Source organism: Chionomys nivalis, chromosome 23 (genome assembly GCF_950005125.1).
Source record: "Chionomys nivalis chromosome 23, mChiNiv1.1, whole genome shotgun sequence".
Taxonomy (NCBI): domain Eukaryota; kingdom Metazoa; phylum Chordata; class Mammalia; order Rodentia; family Cricetidae; genus Chionomys; species Chionomys nivalis.
In genome coordinates, this window is record NC_080108.1 from 12,539,321 (window position 1) to 12,565,775 (window position 26,455).

Below are 26,455 nucleotides of genomic sequence, written 5' to 3' on the forward strand. Positions count from 1 at the left end.
TCCCCACATCTGTGGCAATAAAAAGTTCCCGATGGGGCGGGGGCGGTGCAGCCTTCTGCCTCGTCCGCCCTGGGACCCGAGGCGCCTCCGGGGGAGGCGAGGGAGGCAGCACCAGCCCCAGAGAGCCAAGCCAGGGAAACTTCAGAGAGCGTTTCGCCCTTGCCGGGGAGAGAGGCAAACACCGACACGTCTGTCTCTTTCTCAACAAGTGCCTTCAAGCCCGGCGGGGGCAGACACCTCAGTGCCCGCGGCCGGCCGGCGAGGTCTCCGCTGTGCCCCCGCCCCCCCCCCCCCCCCCAGCCTGGCCTCAGCTGCAGCAACTTAGCTCGGCCTTGGCCCGGGAGCGAAGCCCGCAGCCCCCCGGGGCGGCCGGGAGCAGGGGCGCGGGGCGGGGCGGGGCAAGCGGAGTGGGGGGCGGCTCCCCCGGGGACGCGGGGGCGACGCGAGGGCGCACGAGGGGCGCAAGGGCTGGCGCGGCCACCGGCAGCCGCGGGGAGCCGCCCACTTCTCCTGCGCAAGGGCGGGGGCCCCCCGGACGGCCGGAACGTGGATGCGCCGGTCGCCGAGCCGGGGCGGACGCGGAGCGGCCCGGGCAGGGGACGCGCGCCGGGAAGGGCGTCTCAGCAGAGGCCGCAGGATGGCTGAGGTAAGCGGTGGCGCGGGCCAGGGGCGCGGGGCTCCGCCTGACGAGGGCCACCTGCTCGCCGGGGGTCGGGCGCGCCGCGGGCGGTCGAACCGCGGTCGCCACCGCCTGTGCCTGAGTCCCAGCGAGGTGACCTGTGAGCGGCACCCCGTTCCTCTTACACCCCGGGACCCCTGTCCAAATGCTGTGGCCACTGGAACGGTCGTCGGTCTGGTATTTCAAGCCGTGACCTTTGAGCATTCCAGGAGGAGAGTCGAGGAGACGCCCGAGGGGCGTGGAGGGGGACGCCGGTCCCCCAAGGGACAAATGCTTGCTTTAAAAAAAAAAGAAAGAAAGAAAAAGAAGCGAGCAAGACCCAGGCGCTGCAAACTGTCAGCTTAGACGTGTCTCAAGTGGACGCTTGCTGATGGGTGAGGAGGTTAGCGGGCGTCCCGGCTGGCTTGTTGCGCGTGGGACACTGAGGTGTTCGTTTCCTCCAGAGGCGTAGGGACTTGGAGGGGCCCATCGGGATGCGGATGGGGAAGCCGGAGCCAAGGTTCAGTCTCTTTGGGGATGGTCTGCCCGCGGGTGACAGGAGGGGGACCCTGGCCAGGCAGCGGTGAGGTTCTTAGTCTGCCAAGCGCAAGGACTGTTCCAGTGGCAGCGGGGTTCCAGCCAGGCGTGCCCCAGAATCCCGCTGCGGGGTGTCGCTGTCCCGGGACGCTGCTTCCCCCAGGAACCCTTAGCCCCCCGGGCCGCCTGACTTTGGGTAAGCTCCTGGGGATTTGTCAGCCAGATGTGACAAGATTGGAGAGGCGAGTGAAAGAGATCTGATATCAATCAGTGCATAGCTCGGAGCCAAACTTTCTCAAATGCGGTGTAGAAACATGTTCTTCTCGTTTAAAAGCATCTCTTTTGTGGCTGTGGGGCTGCCACCGGCCTGAGTTTGACAGTTAAATGGAATGCCAACCAGCAGCCTTAATTGTACGAGTGAAGTTGTGTGTGTTGCGCGGAGAAAGATCAGACACTCCGGGGTTCGGTAATGTCCCCTGGTTTTATAGCTGGGCTCGCCCGCAGACCTCTGAAGATGAGGGCATTTAAATCGGGCCAGACGCCTGGTCGCAGCCAGGCCTCTGCTGTTAACACTTAAGGGGCTTGAAAGAGGCCCCACTGGTGTCCTGGGAATCCCTGTCAGAGTGTGGTGTGTGTGTGTGTGTGTGTACGTGTTACTACATAGAAACACAGAACAGATGTATCGACACTTTTTTTTAAAAAAAGTAGATTCTTATTAAAGCAACAAGATTTTGGTGGGACAGTTTAAGTGAACTGAAAAACGACGTTTTAGCAAATCGTTTGTGTGTGTGTGTGTGTGTGTGTGTGTCCTTCCCTGCTTATTGTCTTCACTATGCTACTAGATTTTTAGATTTTATGGGGTCTCTCCCGATTTCGAAGAGATTCCTTTTCCACGTTGGTGTTTGTGTGTTAAAACTTTTGTGGAGTAGTGAAGCCGGCATACAGCTTTTCCATTTGCCCCTCCCAAATTCGTTGATGCATATTATTATACACTTTTATTGAAATTGTATTCATCAACATGAAATTTTGTGCAGCGTGTAAAAAAAAACATTATTTCGAATGTTACAGTTTGTGCTGGATTTTAGTTTTGCTTTAAAATAAATACAGACAGCAGCCCCTTTTCCTGTGAGGAATTTTGATAACTTTTTAGTATACTTTCAGACGCTTAAAAAGAATATGATAGGAATTATTATTGCATTTATTGTTTGGTAAGTTGACAAACTTTAATTTTACAGAAACTTACTGTCTGTGCTCAATTACTGAACATGCTCTGTTGTAGCTGAATGGCCAGACATTGCAGTGAGATCTTCTCGCTTAGCGTGTGAGTTCGTTGTACTTTAAGAACTCAGATTGCCTTCAGACAGCTGCATAATTTAGTTTGCACCATTCACTCCACCCATGCAATCTGGTAAGGGTTTTGTGGAGCTCTGTTCGGCCGAGAGAAACCGGCTCCTAGTTTGGATAATCTGCCCATGAGTATCTCCTGGGATATGCACCAATAATCTGTGTGCCTGGGTTGTATTCCCATAAGAAATCTTAACCTTCATAAAGCCATTGCCTTAGAAATACAAGGTTTATACAGAAGGTGATTTGGTTTTTATGGCTGTTCCCCTTGCAGAAGTTAGGCCTGTATTCTGGCCCCACACCCACATTTTATACCTCGGATCATCAGCTTCGAAAGATGACCTAGCCCTGTGGTGAGAAAACCCATCTAGGTTTCCCCATAGAAAAATAATTGTCCCTTAAGCATGCCCTGGTCACTTCTGAATGCCAAGAAGTAAGCGTAAATGAGGGAACATTTTTAAAGTTTGGTTTGTTATTAAAATTAAACTACAGTATGAGGGGCCAAAAATGTCTTTGAGCTTCTGTACGGGGCTTTGGAAGTTACCCTGGCGGTGACCATTAAGAGCAGTTGCCCTGAAGGTTTGCAAGGTAAATTACTTGCAGGAGAGGCATGCTTCACCCCAGGGTGAGTTTCCTCTGCAGATGTCATTTAGGATGGGGTAGTTACTTTGGTCGGAAACAGTCTGGATAGAAAGTAACTAGAAATACAGTTAACTTCCCAGGTCCTCAGAACCAGGTCATCTGCCTTGATGACTCCTCGTGTGCTTTCCCTGACTGGGAGGATCTTAGTACAGATTGTTCGTGTGTTTCTTTACCATTGGTGACTTTTCTGAGAGATGGCAAAGATAACTAGGTGCTGCACAGAAGGAAGATCTAGGAAGCTTGGGGGTCCTCCTCCCCTTTTAGTTGGTTTCTCGCAGAACACCTCTTTGCTTATCTCATCAGCCTTTGAAGTCCCTTTTCCCTCATTTTGGAGTTTCCAAGATTGCAGCGTGGCACCTGCCATCTCTGCATAGATGCACGTGCCTGTTTTAGTCAGAGACGCTGAGCCCAAACAGAAAGCAGCCCTGCTTCTCCAGGGACATTGGGGCCTCCTCAGACATACATAGTTACTGATGAAAAAAAGCTGTCGGTTCCTGTCCACACTCAGACCGTTTATTATAAGTCAGCCTAACCAATCATAAAAGGGCTCTAGCTGAGCCGGGATGACCGTTTCTCTCCACTAAAGTGAAGGAAGAGAGGGGTTAGGAAAATAAAACGTGAAGGCTGGGTTCGAACAGAAGGATACGGTGGCCTCAGGTGAACTCTAATGTGGGCTTTTAACGTTTCTTCCCATTCATTGTATTAGTTGAGTTGTCTCCTCCTGCAGACTGTGATACTTCCGTGTACTGAAACATGGAGAACTATTTCCCAGCTTCTAGAAGTATTGCCCTAGTTCCCTAGTCCTCTGATGGCTTCTAGACTTACGGTGACTGCCAAGCTCCCATACCACCCACTGTAACAATTCATGATACGTTATGCTGAGTTTTAAGGTAGAGATTTAGAAAACATAAATAACTGAGATTGAGTTTATCTTTTTCAAAAAGTAGTTTTTGGTTCTCTTTGAAGCCCTAGAACAGTTTTATTTAGACATGTTCATGTTTGAAACATTTAGACATCACCGTTAGTAACAAATTCGTGTTAAATACTTAGCTGGCTACCTTACCTAAAATTTTCAAGTGTTTTTTCGTTTTACTCCCCAGTTTCCAAGGCTAATTCTGTGTTACGTATCACTGATGTCTTCTAGCTTTCATTATCAAAGGTTTATGAAGATTCCTTCTGAGTTCCTCTCCATGAAGGTTATAAGGGGGAAAATATGCCCGTAATTTCTATGTATTTTAAAGCCTTTTTTAAAAAGGAAATATTCAGTTTGATGTTTGTATAATTTCTAGTCTTTTTCACATTTTCATTTTTTAAAACTAATAATTTTAAGAAAAAAAGGGTGCAGATGTTAAATTGTTTTGGCATAGGATTTAGGCTTTGATTTATAAACATCAAAAGAGTGAGTATTTTCCCCATTATCCTCTTTGAACTAAGCACCAGGAGAACATCACAGAGGTGTGTCGTGCGTACTTTTGCTCACAGGTAGACTTAGGCCAGCATCCATCCCCTGAAGGGGCCGCAGCTCCCTTACCTCTCTGTGCAGGCCATCTCCATGCCCTCCTTGCTCTGGCTTCTCTCTTCCTTGTAACTTGCAGTGAGATGCCACTTTCTGTCAGTTCTCCTGCCGTGTCATTTTCCATGGCAAATGCTATCTGCTTCCTGAAGCTCCCCAGGTCCCCTCTCTCAATCATGATCTCCTTTCCTGATGTTGGTAAACAGTGTCTCCCATTGTTCAGAACCCTAATGGTTCTGTGAAACCAGCAGAGAGACCCTGACTGTCCAGCATGTCATCCCACCACTCAACCCCACCTAAACTGCTTTCACTGGCCAAACAGAAACCTGTGTGTTGTGATCCAGGCTTCTGAACCCAGCACACAGACCCAGGAGTTTGCTTGCACACAGGCAGCAAGTTTATGTCCCTGGAGGAAGACTCCTGTGGCCTGGCCTCTCTGCACAGCATTATTCTCCATCTGTTGACTCCTGCAAATTGAAATTTTGGAGGGAATAGGTGTCTTGACATAGCTTAATTTTTTGCTTTTTATTATAGAAAATTTTAGATAAACAGAATTATAATAGCGTAATGGAGTTTGGTGGTAGTGTTTGGGACTTTTAACAGTTAATCCCTATCCCCTATCACTAGAAACCCCAGGTTACTTTGGAGGAACTGCTAGCTGTCATACAATTTCATTAAAAATATTTTAATATGTAGCTGTAAAATATAAAAGAAACCACTTTTAAAAACAAACCAATATATCATAAAACACCTTAAAATAATTTGGGGGTGCGGCTCAGTGGTGGGGCATGTGCTTTTTTAGCTTGTACAGAGCCTTAGGTTCAAGCTTCAACACCAAAAAATAATAATAATAATAGTTAATTAACCTAAGTCCTTAATGTCATTAAGTTTCCAGGCAATGTTCAAATTTCCTAGACTGTCTTATAAACTTTATATTACCATTGGTTTGTTCACATTAGAATCCAAATGTATATATCATTTGTCTCTCTTAATGTCTAGGTTTATAGTCTCTTTGTTTTTTAATCTTGCCATTATCTGTTGAAAATGCCCATCTTCAGAATACTAGTCTGAGTTCTGACAGTCAGCTCCTTGTGAAGCCATTAAACAGACTTCTGCTGCCCGTCTTCCTCACTGGGCGCTGGTGAAGCACCTTGATCAGCTGACAAGAATTCAGGGCAATGGGCCTGATCGTCTTTTTTTTTTTTTAAGGAACAATGAAATGGGACATTTTAAGAGAACTTGCTTCATCAATATTTTGGTTTCCCTGAACAGAAGTTGGAGAAGAAAGATTTCATTCTGTCTCTTTGTTTGCTGGTTTTCAGGACAGTCTGTTGGTTTCCTGGCATTCTCAGTGACTTTTGCGTTTGTTCTGAGTGCATTTCAAAGCCTTGGGTTTTCAGCTGTAAATGAAGCAACCTAAACTTTTGAATAATCATATCCACTGCTGTTTTTTTTTTTTAAGTAACTTATTTATTTTCATTTTATGTACATCTGGTACTTTGCTCTATGAGAGTGTCAGATCTTTGAAACTGGAGGTTCAAACAGCCGTGAGCTGCCGTGCAGGTGCTGGGAATCGAACCCAGGTCCTCTAGAAGAGTGCTCTTTGTCACTGAGCCATCTCTCCAGTTCCATCACTGCCATTTTTGTCTCCCTTAGTTGTGTGACTCTCCAGAAAAGCTTCGTGCCTCTGCCCGTAGTAGAACCTGGGAGTGACTTATATTTGCGTCACAGGAGGCTCTCTGTGGTTCCAATTACTTGGCCGAAGCTCATAAAACTTGTAAATAAATTATTGTCCTTTTGTTAAACTTATTTGAGTGAGGTGATGGCAAGTGTTGGGGAGATGAACATCTGGTCTGTGTGCTTGTCAGATGGGCTTCTGCTCAGTGCTGCCAGCCAGGTAATCTGCCTCACACAGAGAACCTGGTGCCTCCCTCCCCTTTTCCCCCAGTTGTCCTGACTGCCCATCTGAAAATAACGATAGGATTTTCAAAGTCCCAGTGTGGAGTTTCATGTATGAGAAAATTAGTGGAGATTTAATTTAATAAAAAATAATTTAATAAAAAAATTAAAGAAGTTAGTGAACTGAAGAGAAACTAGAAATCAGAGCTCAGTAAGAGCCAAAGAGGCTGGGGTCTCCCTGCTTTGAGTGGTTTGGTCTTCTGAACCAGGAGAGCCAGCTCTGCAGCCCCAGAGGGAGGAGAATGACAATCTCAGTGCAGGTGGAGAGAAGCGTAGCCGTACTCTCACAGCTGAGGGAATCCTGGCAGGTTTAAGATACGTTCTGATCTCAGTCTTTACATACACTGAAATTTTCCAGAATTCAGACGAAGAGCAGTTATCTCTAGTCACCGGTTAAAAATAAAAGCTAGAAAAGCCAGCAGCCTTTCTGTCCTAAAGCTTCAGTGAGCTGTGGTTTGGCAGCCTGGGCTCTTTGATTTCAAGTTGAGAGCTTAATGATTTTCACCCCTACAGATCTGGCAGAGCCTTGGAATCCCACCATTAAGATAGGACCACAGACGCCGAACTTAGTCTTAGCCATCTCTTCTAGTGAGCCATTTTCTAGGTGGGTTTTTGTTGATTTTGGTTTGGTGACCCTTTTCAATAATCGGTGGGAAGATCAGTGTGTAAGTGTGCAAACTAGGAAGTGCATTTGGCCACTAGTAAAAAGCACCAAGACAATAGTTCCCATTCTTTATTCTCAGTCATCTTGCGCTGTGCCTTCCAGGTTATCGAATGGTCACAGGGTGCCCTCTGGACTCTAGCCATCATGTTTTTGTTCCAAGATGGAGGAAGACAAAAGAATCGAAGTTCAACCAGTTCCCATGTATGAGGAGCTTCCTTTGTGCTCCACCGTTCTGCTGTCTGCCGTGAGCCAGTGTTCAGTGAGGACAGAAAATTAAAAATCTGTTTTTTCCTATTTTTAGTATTAGAAGTTGAATCTAAAGCCCCACATATGCGGCAAGCACTCCACCATTGAGCCGTGACCCCGGCCCTCTGTTTAGTTTTCAGTTTGAAGCTATCCAGGCTGAGCTATCCAGGCTGGCCTCCAGTTTGCTTTGAAGCACAAGCAAGCCTTGAACCTGTAACCCTCCTGCCTTAGTCTCACGTGTAACTGAGATCACAGGCCTGCATCATCAGGCCCAGCTAAAATTCTCTTACCCAGGCATATGGGGGGAGGGGGAAGATGCCATGAGCCAGCAGGATGGCTCCGTGGGTAAAGGTGCTTGCCACAAAGTGCCTGCCTTCAGCCCACATGGTGGAAGGAGAGCACAAACTCCCCCACATTGTTCTCTGACTTTCACTTGTATGCCGTGGCATGTGGGCCTGCACACAATAAAATAAATAAAATTTGAAGGTAGCTAGATGCTATCTCTTATCATTGTACAAGGTAAACTTTTGTTGATCCAGTCAGTCATTCACTACTTCTCTCAGTAGGGAATTTACCAAACGTGAGACTTATCTCTAGTGGGTGGGTGCTGGAACTGTTTGTCTTCCTCTGAAGTGAGGAACTGTGGAGACTCTTTTAGGAACAGTATCTTCTATCAGTGTTTGGTCGTTGTGTCTATGCAGAGTCGACCACCAGAGCCAGAGGACCTGAGAACCTCCTTGTGGATGTGGTGGCGAGAAGCGGGGTGGTCAGACTGTGTATCTGTCTGGTCTCTTTGGCTCTCATCTGTGTATCTGCTAATATGGCTAGCGGACTTCTGAGAGTGGCAGGGGTGCTTAGCAGCCATGTTATAATCACAGGTGCCAGCACATGAGCTCAGCGGGCGAGAGGAAGGGAGTGCAGCCATAGCCAGGGGTCTCTTTAGAACAGCAGACCATGTTCATTTTGTGTTGTTCCCGGAGGCTCTGTTAGAACAAACTCCAAACTCTTTCCCTGCCCCACAGGGCCCTATCCAGAATGGTCTCTGTCGCCTCTCTGACTCTGTTGCCCCACTGGCCTCCTTCCTCGTCCCTGAGCTGACGTCTTACGGTCTTTGCAGTTGTTGAGCCTTCTGAAACACCCCCTCCATCCTTCCCAGCCCTTGGAACTTAGCTTGTCGGTCCTCCTCCGAGGCTCCCGATGATGGCCCTGCCTGAAGGCACTTCCTCCTGTGCATACTCTGCATGCCAGCAGATGAATGATTAGCGCCAACTTCTGCTCAGCCCTCTCTTGACACTCAACCTTATTTGAAAGTCTCACATACTGTCTCATTTTCTACCTCTGAGATAGACTTGAAGCTCCTTGCAGACACGGGCCTCCACAGTCTCGTTCTACATGATAGCATTGGCAGTCTAGATTCTAGAATGATGGTCTCACTTATGTTTCAGAAAGACTTGTGAAGTTTCTTTACCATGTGGAACTTCAGCCTCTTGATCTGGAGGACAGTGTGGTAATGCCCCACTCCAGAGGCTGTGGAGATTGAGTGCTCCTGCAGCCAACACCAAATCCTGATATTTTAAGGCAGACTATTCCCTGAATATTCAGATTTTAGACTACCTGGGTAGCCTGTAAATTCTTCAGCTTCTTGGGACATAACATAGGGATGGTGCAGCAACCTCCTTTGGTGGTTGTGAGAAGGAAATACAGCTAACGCATGGGTGCTGTTTGGTGCATTGTCCCACATCAAACAGACATGATAAAGCTAACGAGCTGTGCGACCTTGAGGATGTTATGAACCTTCCATAAATAGAAGCGTTCTGAAATAATTCTCTCCTCACAGAAAGATAGCAAGGATTAAATGAAATTACCTATTAAACGGGAGCCTCACCATGTCAAAAGCAATGGCTGATCTCAACACTGGGCTTAGCACTGACCCATGGGACTTCCTGTAATGATGGAGATACTTTCTGTCACCATCATCCATTGTGATAGCTACTAGTCACAGGTGGATTCCTGAGCACTAGAGTGTGGATGGTGTGACCAAGGAGCTGAGTTCAAATGCTATTCTGTTTAACTAGAATTATAATAGCCACATGCAGTTAATATACTAGACAGTGTAGACTAAATGCCTTGAGCCAATCAAGTTGCCCAGCAAGATGTAGTGCAACTTCTGTGCCTCTGTCCCTCCAGTGGCTCAATGTGACAAATAAGGGGACCCAAAGATCTCATACTTGCCCTCCTTAAGGCTGTGAGAAATATGATATGAATGTGTGTGTGTGTGTATTTATTCTAGAGATGACAGTAACTTTGAATGGTTTTTATTACTGGGGTCAATTCAGATCCCATCGCAGGCCTCTACTGTCCAGTGCTGGGCATCCACATCTACCCCACTGTGTGTCTGGGATGGGTACTCAACCCCTCAGCAAAAGGCCTGTGGAGGCATCTCCCCAAGCTAAGGTCGAACAGGGCTTTATGAGAGATTAAATGGTCCTACCAAGCCACCTAAAATCCAGATCATACATTTCCACCCCAAGACAGCAGTTGACCAAGTGTGTCAGACACCAGCCGTGAGTGAGCAAGTGATGGCTATAAACTAGCAAGCCAGAATTTTGAATACTGATTTGTAGCGCATCAAGTGACTAATAACAGTTCTGGAAGTCATTTGGTTAAGACGAGATCCTAAGAAGCGATCCTCATGCCTTGTTAGTTCGCATTGCTGGAAACATCTGCTTTCTGTTTCTGGAGAATGGAGCAAGTATTACAGACCCAAAGGAAAGCATGTAGATTTCAAGTTCTCCATTTACATGAGGACTTTTTGTCTTGTAATTAGAATTTTGAGGGTTCGATTTCATTTTAGAATTTTTAACTTATTTTTAATGAAGGGTGCTATAATTTGACATGTGGAATTCTGAATTGTGTGGGACAATCCAATGGTCTTTACATTAGAAGTTTTCTTCAGTATTCTAGTTAGGTTCTTCTAGTTCATAAATAATTCCTCAGCCATTTATTTCCTCTTCCCCTTGTAAGCCTGATTCAAATCCTTCATGTGCAATCACATTAATGTTTCTTATAATCAATACTTATATAATCGAATTATGGATATAACTCTTTAAAGTTATGCCCCCCCCCAATAGACGCTGTTAGACGTGAATGGCCAGATTGGGTCAGTGGTCACAGTTACACATGAGATAGGTCTTAGGGGCATTAGGAAATGTCTAGAAGATTTTAACTGACATGCAGCAGGAGAGCAGAGGCCAGGGCTGCTGTTCCTGACTGATACTAGTATAGCCACAGAGATCTAGAACCTGGAATGTCAGTAGTCCCAAACTGAGACATATGAGTGACATAAAGAGAGATGGGGAAAACAAGCTCCAGTTTGGGGCTAGGAAGCTGCCTGGATTTGCTCCTTGTTTCATTCCACTGTGAGACAGATTCACATAGTGTTTCTGGGGTCTTTTCATGAGCCTCGATCTTGTGAGCAAAGTCTTTAGGGATTGGAGCAAGTATATACTCAAGGACATCCCTTTCTCTTAAAACAGGGTTAGTTTTCAAAATAATTAAATGTAAGTTGACTTGTAGATTTCCATAACCACTTTTTTGGAGACAGGTGCTCTCTGTGTAACCTTAGCTAGTCTGAACTCACTAATGTACTCCAGCCTGGCCTCAAACTCATAGAGACCTGCCTGCCTCTTCCCACTGAGTTCTGGGATTAAAGGCATGTCTCACCACGCCTAGCCATACCTTTCCCAAAAAGATAAGTGATACTTCAATGAATGTAGGTAAAAAAAAAAAAAAATCTTCCTTTTAAAGTATTTTCTTTTTAAGCAATGTTTATTAAAGCCAGATTGTGAATCACTTTAGCTTTATGTAACTTAGTGTTCTGTTAGCATTTAGTCATAAACAGATGATTAGTTTGTTTGTAAGTGGCTGTTCATAGGGTTGTAGGCAAGTGAGAGATGCTGGACAGCGTAGCAGATGTGCCCCAAACCAAACCTAGCTAATGGCAAGTTTGTTTTGGGGTTCTGCAATGTAAATTAAATCATCATTAACTTATATCCTTAAATTTTCTTTCAAGGCAACTAGTCTTGAGTAAGGTATAGCTGCTGTGTGTATGCATATGTCAATGTGTTTCATGTATTTGCATGTGCACATGCAAGCAGAAACTCTTAAAAGGTAAAATAATTTATAGCATTAGAATGTTTTATTAAGTAGGATGGATCTGTAGCTGCATAAGTTTCTTTATATTAGATTGTATGATTTTGCCAAAATTAAAAACAATTCTACCACCAACAACAAAAAGCCCCCAAAACTCTTTTTTGTGTTTCCCATTTGGGGCTAGCCTCTGGAGCAGATCAGGTGATGCTGGTGCTGTCTTCAGCACACCCTGCTGTGAGTTGCCGCTCTTCTACTTGAAAACTCCTGGTTGCAGCTCTGCTCAGGTGCATCCTAACCAAAGAAACAGTCAGAGGCAGCCAAATCATGAAAATCTCATCCGTATTTAAGTAGGGTCACCAACTCAAACAATATTTAAATAACATTTGGTTGTGGTGTGCTTCACATGCCCCAAATCCTTATAGGGTATAAGTTGGCTGGCTTTTGGTATATTCATGCACAGAACTGTGTGGACATCACCACCATCTAATTTTAGGACATTGTATCACCTTAAAAAAAAACCTGCGGGCTGGAGAGATGGCTCAGTGGTTAAGAGCATTGCCTGCTCTTCCAAAGGTCCCGAGTTCAATTCCCAGCAACCACATGGTGGCTCACAACCATCTGTCATGAGGTCTGGTGCCCTCTTCTGGCCTGCAGGCATACATGCAGACAGAACACTGTATACATAATAAATAAATAAATATTAAAAAAAAAAAAACCCTGCTCAAAATCTGAAACTTCTGTGCTTCAAAAGACGCCACTAAGAAAGAGCAAGGAAGGGAGAACACACTTGAGATAACATATCTGGTAACAGATTTGAAACTGGAAATAAAAGAACTCGTGAAGCACAACACCAAAAAGACAACCCAATTAAAAAATAAATTTAAAAAATCCAATTTAAAAAAGATCTCACATATGTGTGTTCAGAGATACACAGATAGCCAGTAAACACAGAAAAGATGCTAAACCATCAGTCATCAGGGAAACATGAGTCAAACCACAATGAGATGTCACTCAGGCGAGGGGACATGGGCCTGTAATCCCAGCATTTAGCAAATGGAGGTGGGAGAGGAGGGTCAGAAATTCAAGGTCATTCTTGGCTGTGTAGTAAATTTGAGACCAGTCTGAGCTGCATAAGACCCTGTCCTGAAACAATAACAAGATAAAACAATAGCAAGTATTGGTGACCCCTCGTGTGTTGTGTGGGAACATAGAACAGCTCAACTGCTTCTAAAACCAACCTGACAGTTCCTCAGGAAGTTAAGCAGAGTTACTACACAGCTTGACAAGATTGTCCTTAATTCTACAAAACAAAGCAAGTCATACTGGTTTTAGTTTCCTTGTACATATAAAAGTTTATACTATAATGTAGTCTGTTAAATGTGGATTACCAGTTATTTTTGAAGTGTGCATACCTCAATTGAAACATGGTTTATTGCTGTAAAAATACAGATAACTCTGAGCTGTTGGGAAATGCTGCTAAGAGACAACACGAGATTGTCACAGAGGTGCAGTTTGTGGAAGGTGCTGGGTTTGCAAGCTCAGTAAATGAGCACACAACGAAGTAGGGTTCCTTTTTGTAACCCAGAGAACACTACATCACCTTTCGGACACGCTCTCTTCTCAGCCCTTCCCCTTTCCCCATGGTCACTAAGCCACTTTCTGCCTCTAGGAGCTGGCCTCCTCCTGATGTTTCTTGCAAATAGAACCATGTGACACTGTGACTGTTTGTGCCTGATTCTTCACCCTTGGTAGCAGATACCCATTCCCTGTCCCTCTGTGAAAACGCAGTCACTCCATTGGATAGATAGACCACATCTTACATATCCTTCTGTTGGTGGGTATTGGGACTGTTTCCACTTTCACTGTTGTGGATGATGATATGAACAGTCATGTGGATGGCTGTTGTATGGAGGGGGCCGCTTGTTGGTTCCTGGCCACTTAGCTCCGAAATAAGCACCCAGAAACTGATTGATTAAATCACTGCTTGGCCCATTAGCTCTAGCTTCTTATTGGCTAACTCTTACATTTTAATTTAACCCATTTCTATTAATCTGTGTATCGCCACGTGGCTGTGGCTTATCTGCTAAAGTTCCATCTGGCTCCAGTGGGGCTCCATGGCTTCTCCCTGACTCCACGTCCTTCCTCCCAGCATTCCATTTAGTTTTTCCTGTCTAGCTCTATTCCCCTATAGCTCTGTTATAGGCCCAAAGCAGCTCCTTTATTAACCAATGATATTCACAGCATACAGAGGGGAGTCCCACATCAGATGGCTTTTGGGATGAGCGTATGTTTTTTTACTCTCGTGGCTGTGTACCTGGGAGTAGGATTTCTGAGTCATGCAGTCACTCTCTGTCTGACTTTTAAAGAAGCTGTCAGGGTGTTCCAAAGCGGTTGTGCCTTTTACAGTGCCCCAAGCAACTGAGTTTTTTGTTTGTTTGTTCTGTTTGTCTGACTGGTTGGTGGGTTTGTTTTGTTTTGGGGGAGACTGGTTACAGATTCTCCCTTCCTTGTCCTCCATGTTGTGCTTCACAGTCCCTTGACTGGCAGACTAGAGGTTCACACCCCAAATTCACAGGTTTCTTCTCTGAACATACATTCTCCTCAGTTCCAGGGCTTTCTTAAACCATCCAAATTTCACCCAGAAGCATACATTATTGCAGAAAATAAATAAACAAAACAAACCATCAGAGTTGGAACCTCACTGACTGAGCTCCTTTAAGGGGTTTTGTTTCTTAGTCGGTTTGTTATAATAATAGATTATATCCTTCAGGCCTCTATCTTGAGGAACTCTGACAAGATGGGTTGGTAAAATGCTTGCCCCACAAATGTGAGGACTGAGTTCAGAGCTGCAGCACCCTATAAAGACCCTGCACGGGCTGTCACCCCAGGGGTGGGGCAGGGTGGCATGGGGATGGAGACAGAAGAGCTCACTGCCCAGCCAGTCTGTAGGGTTGTTCTCAGATGTATTTAATATTTTCAGCCTGTACTGTGTCTTCAGGGTCTGAGGGTAACAGATTCCATTCATGGATCGCTCTTGCTTCAGATAATCCTTCTACTTGTTCTAAACTGATCTTTATACATCCTTCAGAGTGACTGTTCTGATCAGCGTAGAACTTCGGTGAAAATACAACTTTGGGTTTTTCTCTGACCTTCATAACAACAAGGCTTCCGATCATAAGCCTTTATCAGAAGTTCCTTTAGGTTCTCTCTGTTATCAGTATACAAATTCTGTATATTGCATTCATGGTCTCCTGAGAGTTGGGCTTGAGGCTCCTCTTTCCTAAGGTATGATATGCACCCTTGGTCTGCTGAGTGAATTTTATGAGTGGGGGAATTTCGTTTCATACATGCAACAGTATCCAGCACATAGCTCTTACATTGTATGCATTCATGTGTTCTCTCTCGTAGGCTATCGGCTGTACTCTGAACTGCAGCTGTCAGAGTTTCAAACCTGGGAAGATCAACCATCGGCAGTGTGAGCAGTGCAGGCACGGATGGGTGGCTCACGGTAACTTCATTTCTCCCTCGCATCCTCTCAGCCTTCCTTAATCACTTAAGTTTATAAAGGAACTGATTTCATATCAAATATCTCCTCACATTTTAATTTATACACTGTCTTACTAACTCTATTCTAAATACACCAACTACAGAAGTTATAGATATGTCCCATGCTAATAATTTGCCCCTAATATTTTTTGGCTGAAATATGTTCTGATATAAGTATATCCCTTATTCATGATTTAGATAAAATTTATATATAGACATCCTGCTCATACATTTACTGCATCTGACAATCACGAGTCCCGTGTAACTACTGAATGCTGAAAATGTGGCGTGGCCAGGGCTCCTGGTGGTTGGCATTACTCATTTTCTTTAAACTTTGATTGATTTCATGTAAATAGCCCCCAGTAGCCAATTAGTAACTCCTGTGTTGAGCAGACTGGATTAGGTGGCTTAATTTCTAAAACCGCCTCCCACGCACCAGATCAGGGCCTGAACCCAGATGCTTGCGCCCCAGGCCATCCTCACCTTCAGACTCTGATTTCCGAGTGGCCATTCTTTGAATTCTGCTTTTGTGTCCTCCTTTTCTTTGCCTTTCCCCTGTTTGTGAAGATTTCCCTCAGGAATATCACAAGAAGGGGAGAAAATTCTTTTATTTTAGAAATTTCTGTGAAGACCATGAGTCCCAGTAGCTGTTAAGGATATTAGTCCTTTACAGATTCTTGGTTTGTTTTTTTTTCTTGTTGAAACAGACAACTAAGAATATCCCCAGCCGACTTGCTATGCAATGTTTCTGCTAAAATTAGAGCTTTTCCCAATGTCTTGCACTTGATTTCCAGCTCTAAGTAAGCTGAGGATCCCCCCCGTGTATCCAACAAGCCAAGTGGAAATTGTCCAGTCCAATGTGGTGTTCGATATTAGCAGCCTCATGCTCTATGGGACCCAGGCCATCCCTGTTCGCCTGAAAATCCTACTGGACCGGCTCTTCAGTGTGCTGAAACAAGATGAGGTTCTGCAGATCCTCCATGCCTTGGACTGGACCCTTCAGGATTATATCCGTGGTTATGTGCTCCAGGTACAGTGACCTTGGCTCTGTTTCCCTAGAGTACCCGTGTAACTGGTGTAACCCAGTGCCTGTCAGTCATTGGTGGCTGTCCATCCCCTTGGAACTTTTCCTGATGACTTAAGCCCCTGACTCATATTCTGGGAGAAATCCTGTCCTTTTCCTTCAAGATCTCTGAGACTCCAGGCCATGCAAGCATTCCACCTTCTCTTGAGCGTATTCACTAAACCAAGTCCCACAGAAAACCACTTGTTTCATTTGGGTCCTGCCTGTGCTACATATATCGTGCCCAAACTGCCCACTGACTCGAGATGTTCTGCGTGTCAGGTTTTGCTGAGACCCGGAGGTGAGAAAGGGCTCTTACATGCCAGAACTACACAACCAATAGCTCACACGCTGATCTCCTTCTCTGTCCTGAAAGGGCTCTTCCGCTCAGCCCCACGTGTGATATGGTTGTGTTCATATCCTCACCTGTTCTCTCCATCTCTGTCCCTCTTCCTCTCTCTCCGTTGATCAACCCCTCTCCCGCCACTTCCCCCTCTTCTCACCCCCACCACAGCTCTTTTTAGCTTCCTCACAGTCTCTTCTCTTCTTCAGTGTTCCATCCTTCGAGCCCTTGCCTGTTTTCAGAGTAGCTTAGCTTCTTTTCCCAGGTCATGCCATGGGTGTTAGGTGAAGGGTGTTTCATCTTCAGAGGCAATCGAAGTGTTTTATGAGAAAATAGCATGTTTTCTGAAATTACAGATCATTGTTTCTTGCCGCTGCACTAGGAATATGAACAGACTTTGTTTAAAATTGTTTCAGTAAAATCGGAGATATGTGTATTTTCAAGTCTTAGGTAGACTATATCATTAAAAATAAATACTGATAATACCCATTTATTAATGGACATGCTCTTCTAGTACTTTTATGATGACATACCCCTGTTTCCCTTTTTCCTTTTCTTTTTTCAGATAGGGTCTTATTACGTAGCCCTAGCTGGTCTAGAATTCCCTATGTAGACCAGGCTGGTCACAAGCTCCCAGAGATCCACATGCCTCTGCCACTTGAATACTGGGATTAAAAGTATGCAGTACCACAGCCATTTACCCTTGTTTTCTAATTGAAAATCCAGAAGACTGAAGCACTCTCACTGAAAGTTATTTCACTAATATATAGCAGACCAGAAATTAGTACATTTCTTCCCAGTTCCAAAGCTTGTAATCTTTCCCTGAAATCCTGTGTGCACACCTCTGGTGTGGGGGCCTCGACTGACTAGAAACAACTATACATAGAGTAGCATTATGGTCTTACATTATGACATAGATCAATATTTAATGATCCTAATAATCTTGCTTTCCAGTGTTAGGATTAAAAATATGGAATCAATTACCTTGAACCTCTGGTGCATGAAATATTTATGATGTTACATTCCTCCTCATCTTCAAAACTCTCACATGCACTGTGAAAATCTCAGTAGGCCATCAAATACATGTTCTGTGATAAAATATTTATTGTAGTTTTGGGGAAAGTTAGGCCTTGCTAGAGTTTGAAAGATCTCCAACACTCCTGCATAATTACAGCTGTGCTTTATGAACACGGGCAGTAGATCAATACATGCTCATCTGGTTTTTGATGGTAGGTGTTTAGCAGATTATTAAGTTTGAAGCAAATGAAATATATACTTGGCTACATCCAGACTTCACCGCCCCGTTTGTAGTCTTTAGATGAAGATACTACCGTCATTCAAATGATGCATATTTTTATTTTAGTGAAGAAAGTCATCATGCCTCAGGTATGACAAGAATCATACATGACCATCAGCTGGGTTGAAATAAGATGAAAAATGATTTCCATATTTTCCTGACTTGGGTTTGAATGCTTTATTTCATTCTTCTAGGCTAACAGTAGGGCCACTGTTTATATTGGTATAGTTTATGATATTCACAATTTCAGGCCTAGGAGAGTGAGATAGGCAGGGATTGAACGCAGCAAGTCCTGTGTTGATCCACAGAAAATGTTTCCCTGTTGTAGTCTGGTGGAGGCTCCGTCAGATGGCAGCTTCCTGGGGAGCAGAGTGAGCAGTAAACAAGTGGACACTCTTTTACAATCTGGTTTGTATCTAGGATGCCTCGGGGAAGGTGCTGGATCACTGGAGCATCATGACCAGTGAGGAGGAAGTGGCCACCTTGCAGCAGTTCCTTCGCTTTGGAGAGACCAAGTCCATAGTGGAGCTCATGGCAATCCAGGAGAAAGAAGAGCAGTCCATCATCATACCGCCCTCCACCGCCAACGTAGACATCAGGGCTTTCATCGAGAGCTGCACCCACAGGAGTGCTGGCCTCCCCACTCCAGTGGACAAAGGAAACCCCAGCAGCCTGCACCCTTTTGAGAACCTTATCAGCAACATGACGTTCATGTTGCCTTTCCAGTTCTTCAACCCTCTGCCTCCTGCTCTGATAGGGTCATTGCCCGAACAGTACGTGCTGGAGCAGGGTCAGGACCAGAGCCAGGACCCCAAACAGGAGCTGCACGGGCCCTTCTCTGACAGCGGCTTCCTCACGTCCACACCATTTCAGGTTGAAAAGGAACAGTGTCTGAAGTGTCCAGATGTTGCTACCCCGAAAGAAGACAGTGCGCACTTAAGTGACTCCAGCTCGTACAGCATTGCCACTAAGCTTGAAAGGACACAGCTGTCCCCTGAGGCCAAAGGAAAGCCCGAGAGGAACAGCATTAGCGCTAAGAAGGGCCGGGTGTTCTGCACCGCCTGCGAGAAGACATTCTATGACAAAGGCACTCTGAAGATTCACTACAACGCCGTCCACCTCAAGATCAAGCATAAGTGCACTATCGAAGGGTGTAACATGGTGTTCAGTTCCCTGCGGAGCCGGAACCGACACAGCGCCAACCCCAACCCTCGCCTGCACATGCCCATGAACAGAAACAACCGGGACAAAGATCTCAGGAACAGCCTGAACCTGGCGAGCTCTGAGACGTACAAGCGCCCGGGTTTCACGGTGATCTCAGACTGCGGGCCCCTCCCAGGCTACCCCAGTTCGGTGGAGGACTCCAAAGGCCAGCCAGCGTTCTCGAGCCTTGGGCAGAATGGCGTGCTCTTCCCTAACCTGCGGACCGTGCAGCCAGTCCTTCCCTTCTACCGCAGCCCAGCTACTCCAGCTGAGCTGGCAAACACACCTGGTGTGCTGCCCTCTCTCCCTCTGCTGTCTTCCTCCATCCCAGAGCAGCTGGTTTCCACAGACATGCCATTCGATGCACTTCCCAAGAAGAAATCTAGGAAGTCCAGCATGCCTATCAAAATCGAGAAAGAAGCTGTGGACATTGCTGAGAAGAGACACAGTCTCAGCTCAGATGATGACACACCCCTGCAGGTAGTCAGCGAAGATGAGCCAGAGGCCAGCAGTCCTCAGTCAGACCGAGTACCCGAGGAGCAGCACACACAGTTAAGCTCAGAGAAGCCTTTAGCACAAGGAGAAAGACCCTGCCATCTTGAATCTGTGATTGAGTCTCACGGAACTATCGGCAGGACCCTTGAGCAGACCACACACCCAGAGAGAGAGGCGGAGCAGAAGTTAGCATTGACTTCAGTCATGCCAAGAGAGGTGGAGGATGGTGGCCATGAGCGCCATTTCACACCCGGACTAGGGCCACAGATTCCCTTTCCTGACTACATGGAATTGCAGCAGCGCTTACTGGCTGGAGGACTCTTTAGTGCTTTGTCCAACAGGGGGATGACTTTTCCTTTTCTGGAAGAATCTAAGGAGCTGGAACACCTGGGTGAGCATGCACTAGTGAGGCAGAAGGAAGAAAATCGCTTTCAGTGTGACATCTGCAAGAAGACCTTTAAAAATGCTTGCAGTATGAAGACACACCATAAGAATACACACGCCAAAGAGACACACGCATGCACAGTGGAGGGGTGCGGCGCTGCGTTCCCATCCCGCAGGAGCAGGGACAGGTAAGGTGTCTATCGGCAGCTGTTTCTTTTCAGACAGTGGTTTAAAACTTAGCATGTGTCCACCTGACAGGTCAGGAAAACACTTCTAGAATCCGCTGTTGTAAGTCAGGGGTCAAGCCTGAGAGTATGCATTTCTAGCAAGTTCCCAGAGGGTGTGGGAACTATATGCATTTTCAGTTCCAAAAATCTAAAAGCATTTAGCCACAAAACTTGACCTGGAAAGACATGGTGCTTTCTGTGGTAGATCTCCACTCTTACCTCTTTGAAGGGGTTATGCAGCTTTGGTCAAATTCAATTACTAGTGACTGTATTGATGTTAATTTATTAGTAGATATTCTGATATATTCCAGCACATGTAGCATCCTACCTTTCTAAAGTCTGAGAGATCCCAAATTGAGAAACGTATCTTCTCCCAGGTGTGTGGGATAAAGACTGGTGAGCTGGTTCTCGTGTTAGCAGCTGTGTAAAGGGTGACTGTGTAGAGAGAACAGAGGAAGGGCCTCTCGGTGTCACATAATTTCTCAAAACTAGCCTCATTTCCATTTCATAAAATGAAGACGTCTCTCACGTGAGACCCATTCTCTCGCTTCTAGTCATCTAGCAACATTTGCAGAAAGAATAACTGCTTGATTAGAAACCTTTCAAGATGCTAACCTATTAAAGAATAAAAGTGATTGGCAGCTCCTTTTGGGGCTACTGTATCCGTTCGAAAGTTGCTGGGTTATCATAAAGCACACAGACTTGTCTCAGAGCGCACACTGACGCTTATCTCCTTGGAGCACAGCACTGTGCTTTTCTTTGTGTGTGTACTTGGGCCACTGATGATGCTCGAGGTCACCCTCTTCCCAGCCTCTGAAAGGAAGAGCAAGCCCACAAAGGTGATCTAAGAAGTTTGCTGAAAGGGTCAGCTGTCTGCTGAAATGCAGTGTGATAAATGGCTCGGAGGATGTGAAAACTGCAATTGTTCTAACAAGCTTGAGTTGAAGCAGGTTAGCACCACCAACAACTTAGTCCAAGCCGTGACGCCTAATTTGTTAAGAGGGTGAAAATGTAAAGACTCCCACACACATTCCTCGCTAGGCCTCATAAGAACACGCTCATTGTCTTTAATAAAGAGAAGAAAGCACAGGAGATATTAGTTAAAATTCCTGCCTTCTGTTGCTAGGATGTTTAAACCAAACCACTAGGGTACCCCTAATTAATGAACCAGTCCTTCTCCTTCATCCTCCAAGAAGAGGAGGGTTTGCTTATGAATAAGATGTTGTTATAAAAAGAGGTAGTCATATCAGTTAGATTATCTTTGCTGTTTATGAGACCGGAGCAGCCTACAGGACCTACTAAATTATAACACATACTAGATTGTAGATCGACAGTTCTTTTCATATGATGCTTAATTTCCATACAGTCAATGTTTCCTTATGTTCTGACCTGTATGTATATAGAAGTCTCATCTATAACAGGATACCATCTTGTATTCTAAATGTTTTAACACTTTATTTCACATTTTATTCCAATAGTCCCCAGATCCATTTATCTATAGTTTTGAAAACACCACTTTAAGCAGGACTTTGTGGACAAGCCCAGGTCCACCGCTTCTGCTAAGTCAAAGTTGAAAACTGCTTTTTGTTTGGTAAAGCAGCTAACTTCCCCTCTTTGAGCCACAGTTCCTGCCAGCAGCAGTTCCTAGGATCGGGAGGGGGGGGGGAGAAGAGAGTACATCTTAAATGTTTATTTAATCAGCAACTCTTCTGTGTTAGGTGTTGGGATCCACAATCCTTGCACACAAAAGTCATCAGTCTAGTGGAGAAGACAGTAAAAAGGGATTATAGATGACTATAAAGATTGCTACAGTGGGTTGTAGAGCAGAATGACACATACTACGGCACTAACCTAGGCTCTTTACTATGGTAACAAAGGTCCCTGCATGAAGGGGTCTGTCCAAGCCAGCAAATATTAAATGTATTAGGCCTATAACATCTTTTTAAATCTCAGCTAAGGACCTGAAAGTGTTTTTCTCTATTTAAGTTGTAGAAATCATTGTTTACTGTATTAGGAAGCAAAACTGGAAAAATATGACATACCTCTTTGAGAAGAATACCCACATTTTATGTTAATATAACACGTTAATGGAGCTGGGTGGTGGTGGCACACACCTTTAATCCCAGCACTCGGGAGGCAGAGGCAGGCGGATCTCTGTGAGTTCGAGACCAGCCTGGTCTACAAGAGCTAGTTCCAGGACAGGCTCCAAAGCAACAGAGAAACCCTGTCTCGAAAAACCAAAAAAAAAAAAAAAAAACACGTTAATGGGAAACTGCTTTTACTTTTCCAAAATAAATATAGTGAAATAAATGGCTTTATTTTATATTTTTGCAAATCTCTAATACTTGGTTTAGTAGGAAACAGCTGCTTCTGCACTGAGCCTATTGCAATATCACATTATATCCATTCTGGAAAATCCCCTGAATTGATAACGTTGGTTATGAACTGTAGCTTTGGGAGCTGCTGGAATGACACTGGGGACTAGACTGGTTCACCTGAGAGCCACTGGTCTCCACTGAGTTGGAGTGAGAGGGAAAAGCTGAAGTGGGAACTGGAAGCCAAGGGAAGATAAGGCAGGGGGCACAGATTGGTTCCTGGACCAGAGAGTCTGTGTATTCCTACTATCTCCTGGTCATAGGGGACCACTGGACAGTCAGGAGCTGGACAGGAGACCCAGATATTCACACTGTAGTAGAGCCCTCATGCTCCAGGTTCCGGTACATGTCTGACTTTCTCAGCTGCTTGCGTGTACCAGAATTAATACGTGTCCATCTGCTGTCTGGTTTTCTGCCGGCACATGCCAGCCTTTTCAGTGCGGAACATTAGCATAATCACAGGGCAGAGCCGTAGCTGAGAAGAGCGGCTTGCAAAGTGGGTGATCTCTGACTATAATTTTCACCGTGTCCACAACACGGGCATCCAGGGTAAAAGAAACTATGTAACAAAATATATACATTTCATTAAATGCAATTAAGACTGCCTTGTACACATACCTTGAGAGATTTAAAATAGGAAATTTAATTCATTTATTTAGAGAGGGTGCTTTCTTGACAATGGCATAATTCTGATCTATAATTGATCATTTAAAAATAGAGACATTTTTCTTGGGATCATTCTCCTGTCACCTGTAAGAGTGTACTCTTTGGTATAAGGGAATTTGTTTGTCTTGTCAGAACTTACCAAGGGATCCCTAAGTAAGAGCAGCATTGATCTTACCAGTTACATCCATGATAACGTGGGGATAAACAGCATATGTCATAATGGATGCTCACCGTCTGCCTGCTAGGAGAAAATCATTGGGTGCGAGATTGGCGGTGTGCTCACACTGCTGCATTTGCAAAACTCCTGTCTGGTTCATCATGAGACACTGCAGCTACGACCTACACTAGACACACACGCACACACATGCACACACACACACACACAGCACGCTTTCCAGCTGGTGAGGTTACCAGCTGTACCTATAGAACTTCCGGAGTGAAACATGAACTCTTGCTCAAGACCAGCCCCATCTAATAGAAAGATGATGGGAAGCCACATTAGGAATCTTTTTTTTTAATATTTGTTTATTTATTATGTTTATTTATTATATTATGGAAGGAATATTATTATTCCTTCCATGTGTGCCCGAAAGCCAGGAGGAGGCGCCAGATCTCATTACAGATGGCTGTGAGCCACCATGTGGTTGCTGGGAATTGAACTCGGGACCTCTGGAAGAGCAGTCAGTGCTCTTAACCACTGAGCCATCTCTCCAGCCCCCACATTAGGAATCTTTAGTGTTTGACTAACCATATCCAAAGGACAAAAGGAACCAGGGAATGTAAGTTTCAATTACATGTTTAATTCAGTATACCCCAAATGCTATCTTTTCTATATATGACAGTGGCAGTGTGTAGGGCGTTGAATGCTGTATTAGATGGGGTGCTTTGGAGATGGTAATCTTTCATCATTTCACTGAAATAAAGCTTTCTACTTAGTTTCTGAGCATCTGTGACTGATGCTTTTCTTGGGCTCCCCTGAATCTAGTGTTCCCATTAAATTGTTCTAATTGAAGTTGTCTCAACCTCCTCTGTGGCTGAGATGAAGGGTTAATCAGGTGGTGGAAATTGAAGTTCCAGACTGCTGGCTTTCCTGGGGAACGCTGGCTTCTGACGAGTAGCCACAGCAATGGTCTAGTCTCTGCTGACCACACAGCACAGCTCACAGGATGCTGACCCTGACTATCACCCCCACCACACCACAAGTTTCTCCTAGTGTCTGCTGAGACTTTGTACTCAGAACAATGGCTCCGAGACAGCAATCCAGCTCACCTCTGTCTTGTCCCTCTTGTAGACACAGCTCGAACCTAAGCCTCCACCAGCAAGTATTGAGTGAGGAAGCACTGGAGAGTAGTGAGGACCATTTCCGTGCTGCTTACCTTCTGCAAGACGTGGCCAAGGAGGCCTACCAGGATGTGGCTTTCACACCGCAAGCCTCGCAGACGTCTGTCATCTTCAAGGGGTCAAGTGGCATGGGCAGTCTGGTTTACCCAATATCCCAAGTGCACAGTGCCCGTCTGGAGAGTTACAACTCCGGCCCCCCGAGCGAGGGCACCATCCTGGATTTGAGCACTACCTCAAGCATGAAGTCAGAGAGCAGCAGTCATTCCTCCTGGGACTCTGACGGGGTGAGCGAGGAAGGTGCCACCCTTCTGGAGGACAGTGATGGGAACTGTGAAGGACAGAGCCTTGTGTCCGGAGAAGACGAGTACCCCATCTGCGTCCTGATGGAGAAGGCTGATCAGAGCCTTGCTAGTCTGCCCTCCGGGCTGCCCATCACCTGCCATCTCTGCCAGAAGATATACAGTAACAAAGGGACCTTTCGAGCCCATTACAAAACCGTGCACCTCCGCCAGCTCCATAAGTGCAAAGTGCCCGGCTGCAACACCATGTTCTCATCGGTCCGCAGCCGAAACAGACACAGTCAGAACCCCAACCTGCACAAGAGCCTGGCCGCCTCACCCAGCCACCTCCAATAACAAGCCGAAGACTGGCCGGGGTCTGCTCTGATTTCAGGAAGAGAAGCATCCAAAGAAAAAGGTCGCTGGACTGTTCAGTACCATTTCTCAGAAGCCAGGCAAAATGACTTGACCCTACGGTCTTCTGCAGCAGGAAAAGCACAAGGCAAGCCTGTGAGAAGTTGACACTGGGGTCGCCCTGCCTGTTAATGTTTTTCTTAGCCCATGAGGCTTTCTGCCGACACCTGGAAAACACGGAAAGGCAGTTTCCCCCAGATTTGTTTACATGTTCCCTAGGAGACCTGTAGGTCTACAGACCAACTGGAGGGAGTAGGGATCAGGAACTGGGCACAGCTTCACGTGAGGCCTGCAGTATTAAGGGTGCCAGGGAAGAAGTCTCCTTGAATACAACACTGTCATCATGGGCCTGACAACCAGCCCTAAAAATGTCATTTTCAGGTCCCCCCCCCCTTTTTTTGATGAATCCAAAACCCAGACTTGAGTTTAGGGAAATGACATTCAGAAACCATCCCTCCATTGGACTCAGTAATTGCTACCCTCACAGTCTCGGATGTGATTCCAGGGAGTTCTCCGAGGAAGCTGGCTAGCCCCTAATATGTACCTTGTCCGTTCTTGATCTGTAACACGCCTTTAAGAAGCTAGAGGGAAAATATTTTGTGCACTTAAGAATAGTGGACTTCAGTTTAATTTAAAGTTATTTTGATAATATTTAACTTGTGTTTATATTATGTAACTATTTGGTGTGAGTGCAGACATGTCCGTGTCACCTCTGAATCTGTTCAGAACCAGAACAATTGACAGCTTACCCTTCAGAACCGCAGCCTGGCTTCAGGCACTGTACTGCAGCCTGTTGACCACTGTGGAATGAGCGCCAGTGAGATTTGGACTAACACATTTGTATATATCCACCAAGCTATTTAGAGAACAAGGTTCTGATAGCTGTCGGGTCTTTTCAGTATCACTGGATCCCTTGCTCTTCACCCGTTGGTAAATGTATATGGTTAGGATGAACTTTGAAATTTATATGGTAGAAAGAAAAGTAGGGACCTTACCGCCATGTTCTGTGTCTTTAATATTTAACTTATTCCAAGATCTATTCCACACTGTTAAACGTGTTTGCCACTATTGAAAGGATGTGTGAGCAGCCCTGTGAAATGAGACCATC

At 45.4% G+C, this 26,455-nt stretch overlaps 1 protein-coding gene across 1 annotated transcript; it reads left to right on the forward strand.

The window, feature by feature from the left end:
* Positions 1-454: 454 nt before the first annotated feature.
* On the forward strand, positions 455-26,266 carry Bnc1 (basonuclin zinc finger protein 1). The gene is made up of 5 exons (XM_057756323.1): positions 455-646; positions 15,124-15,223; positions 16,056-16,291; positions 18,385-20,234; positions 24,606-26,266. Exons 1-5 carry the CDS (start codon positions 551-553, stop codon positions 25,288-25,290), a joined length of 2,967 nt encoding a protein of 988 aa, XP_057612306.1. The 5' UTR covers positions 455-550; the 3' UTR covers positions 25,291-26,266.
* Positions 26,267-26,455: the final 189 nt, after the last annotated feature.

What these genes read in the sequence shown, in the direction of transcription:
- Bnc1 (XM_057756323.1), top strand. Translation starts at nt 551, where the DNA reads ATGCGCCGGTCGCCGAGCCGGGGCGGACGCGGAGCGGCCCGGGCAGGG. An exon ending in GAGGCCGCAGGATGGCTGAG is followed by an intron (nt 647 to 15,123) that starts GTAAGCGGTGGC and finishes TCTCTCTCGTAG; the next exon opens with GCTATCGGCTGTACTCTGAA. An exon ending in TCCCGCAGGAGCAGGGACAG is followed by an intron (nt 20,235 to 24,605) that starts GTAAGGTGTCTA and finishes TCCCTCTTGTAG; the next exon opens with ACACAGCTCGAACCTAAGCC.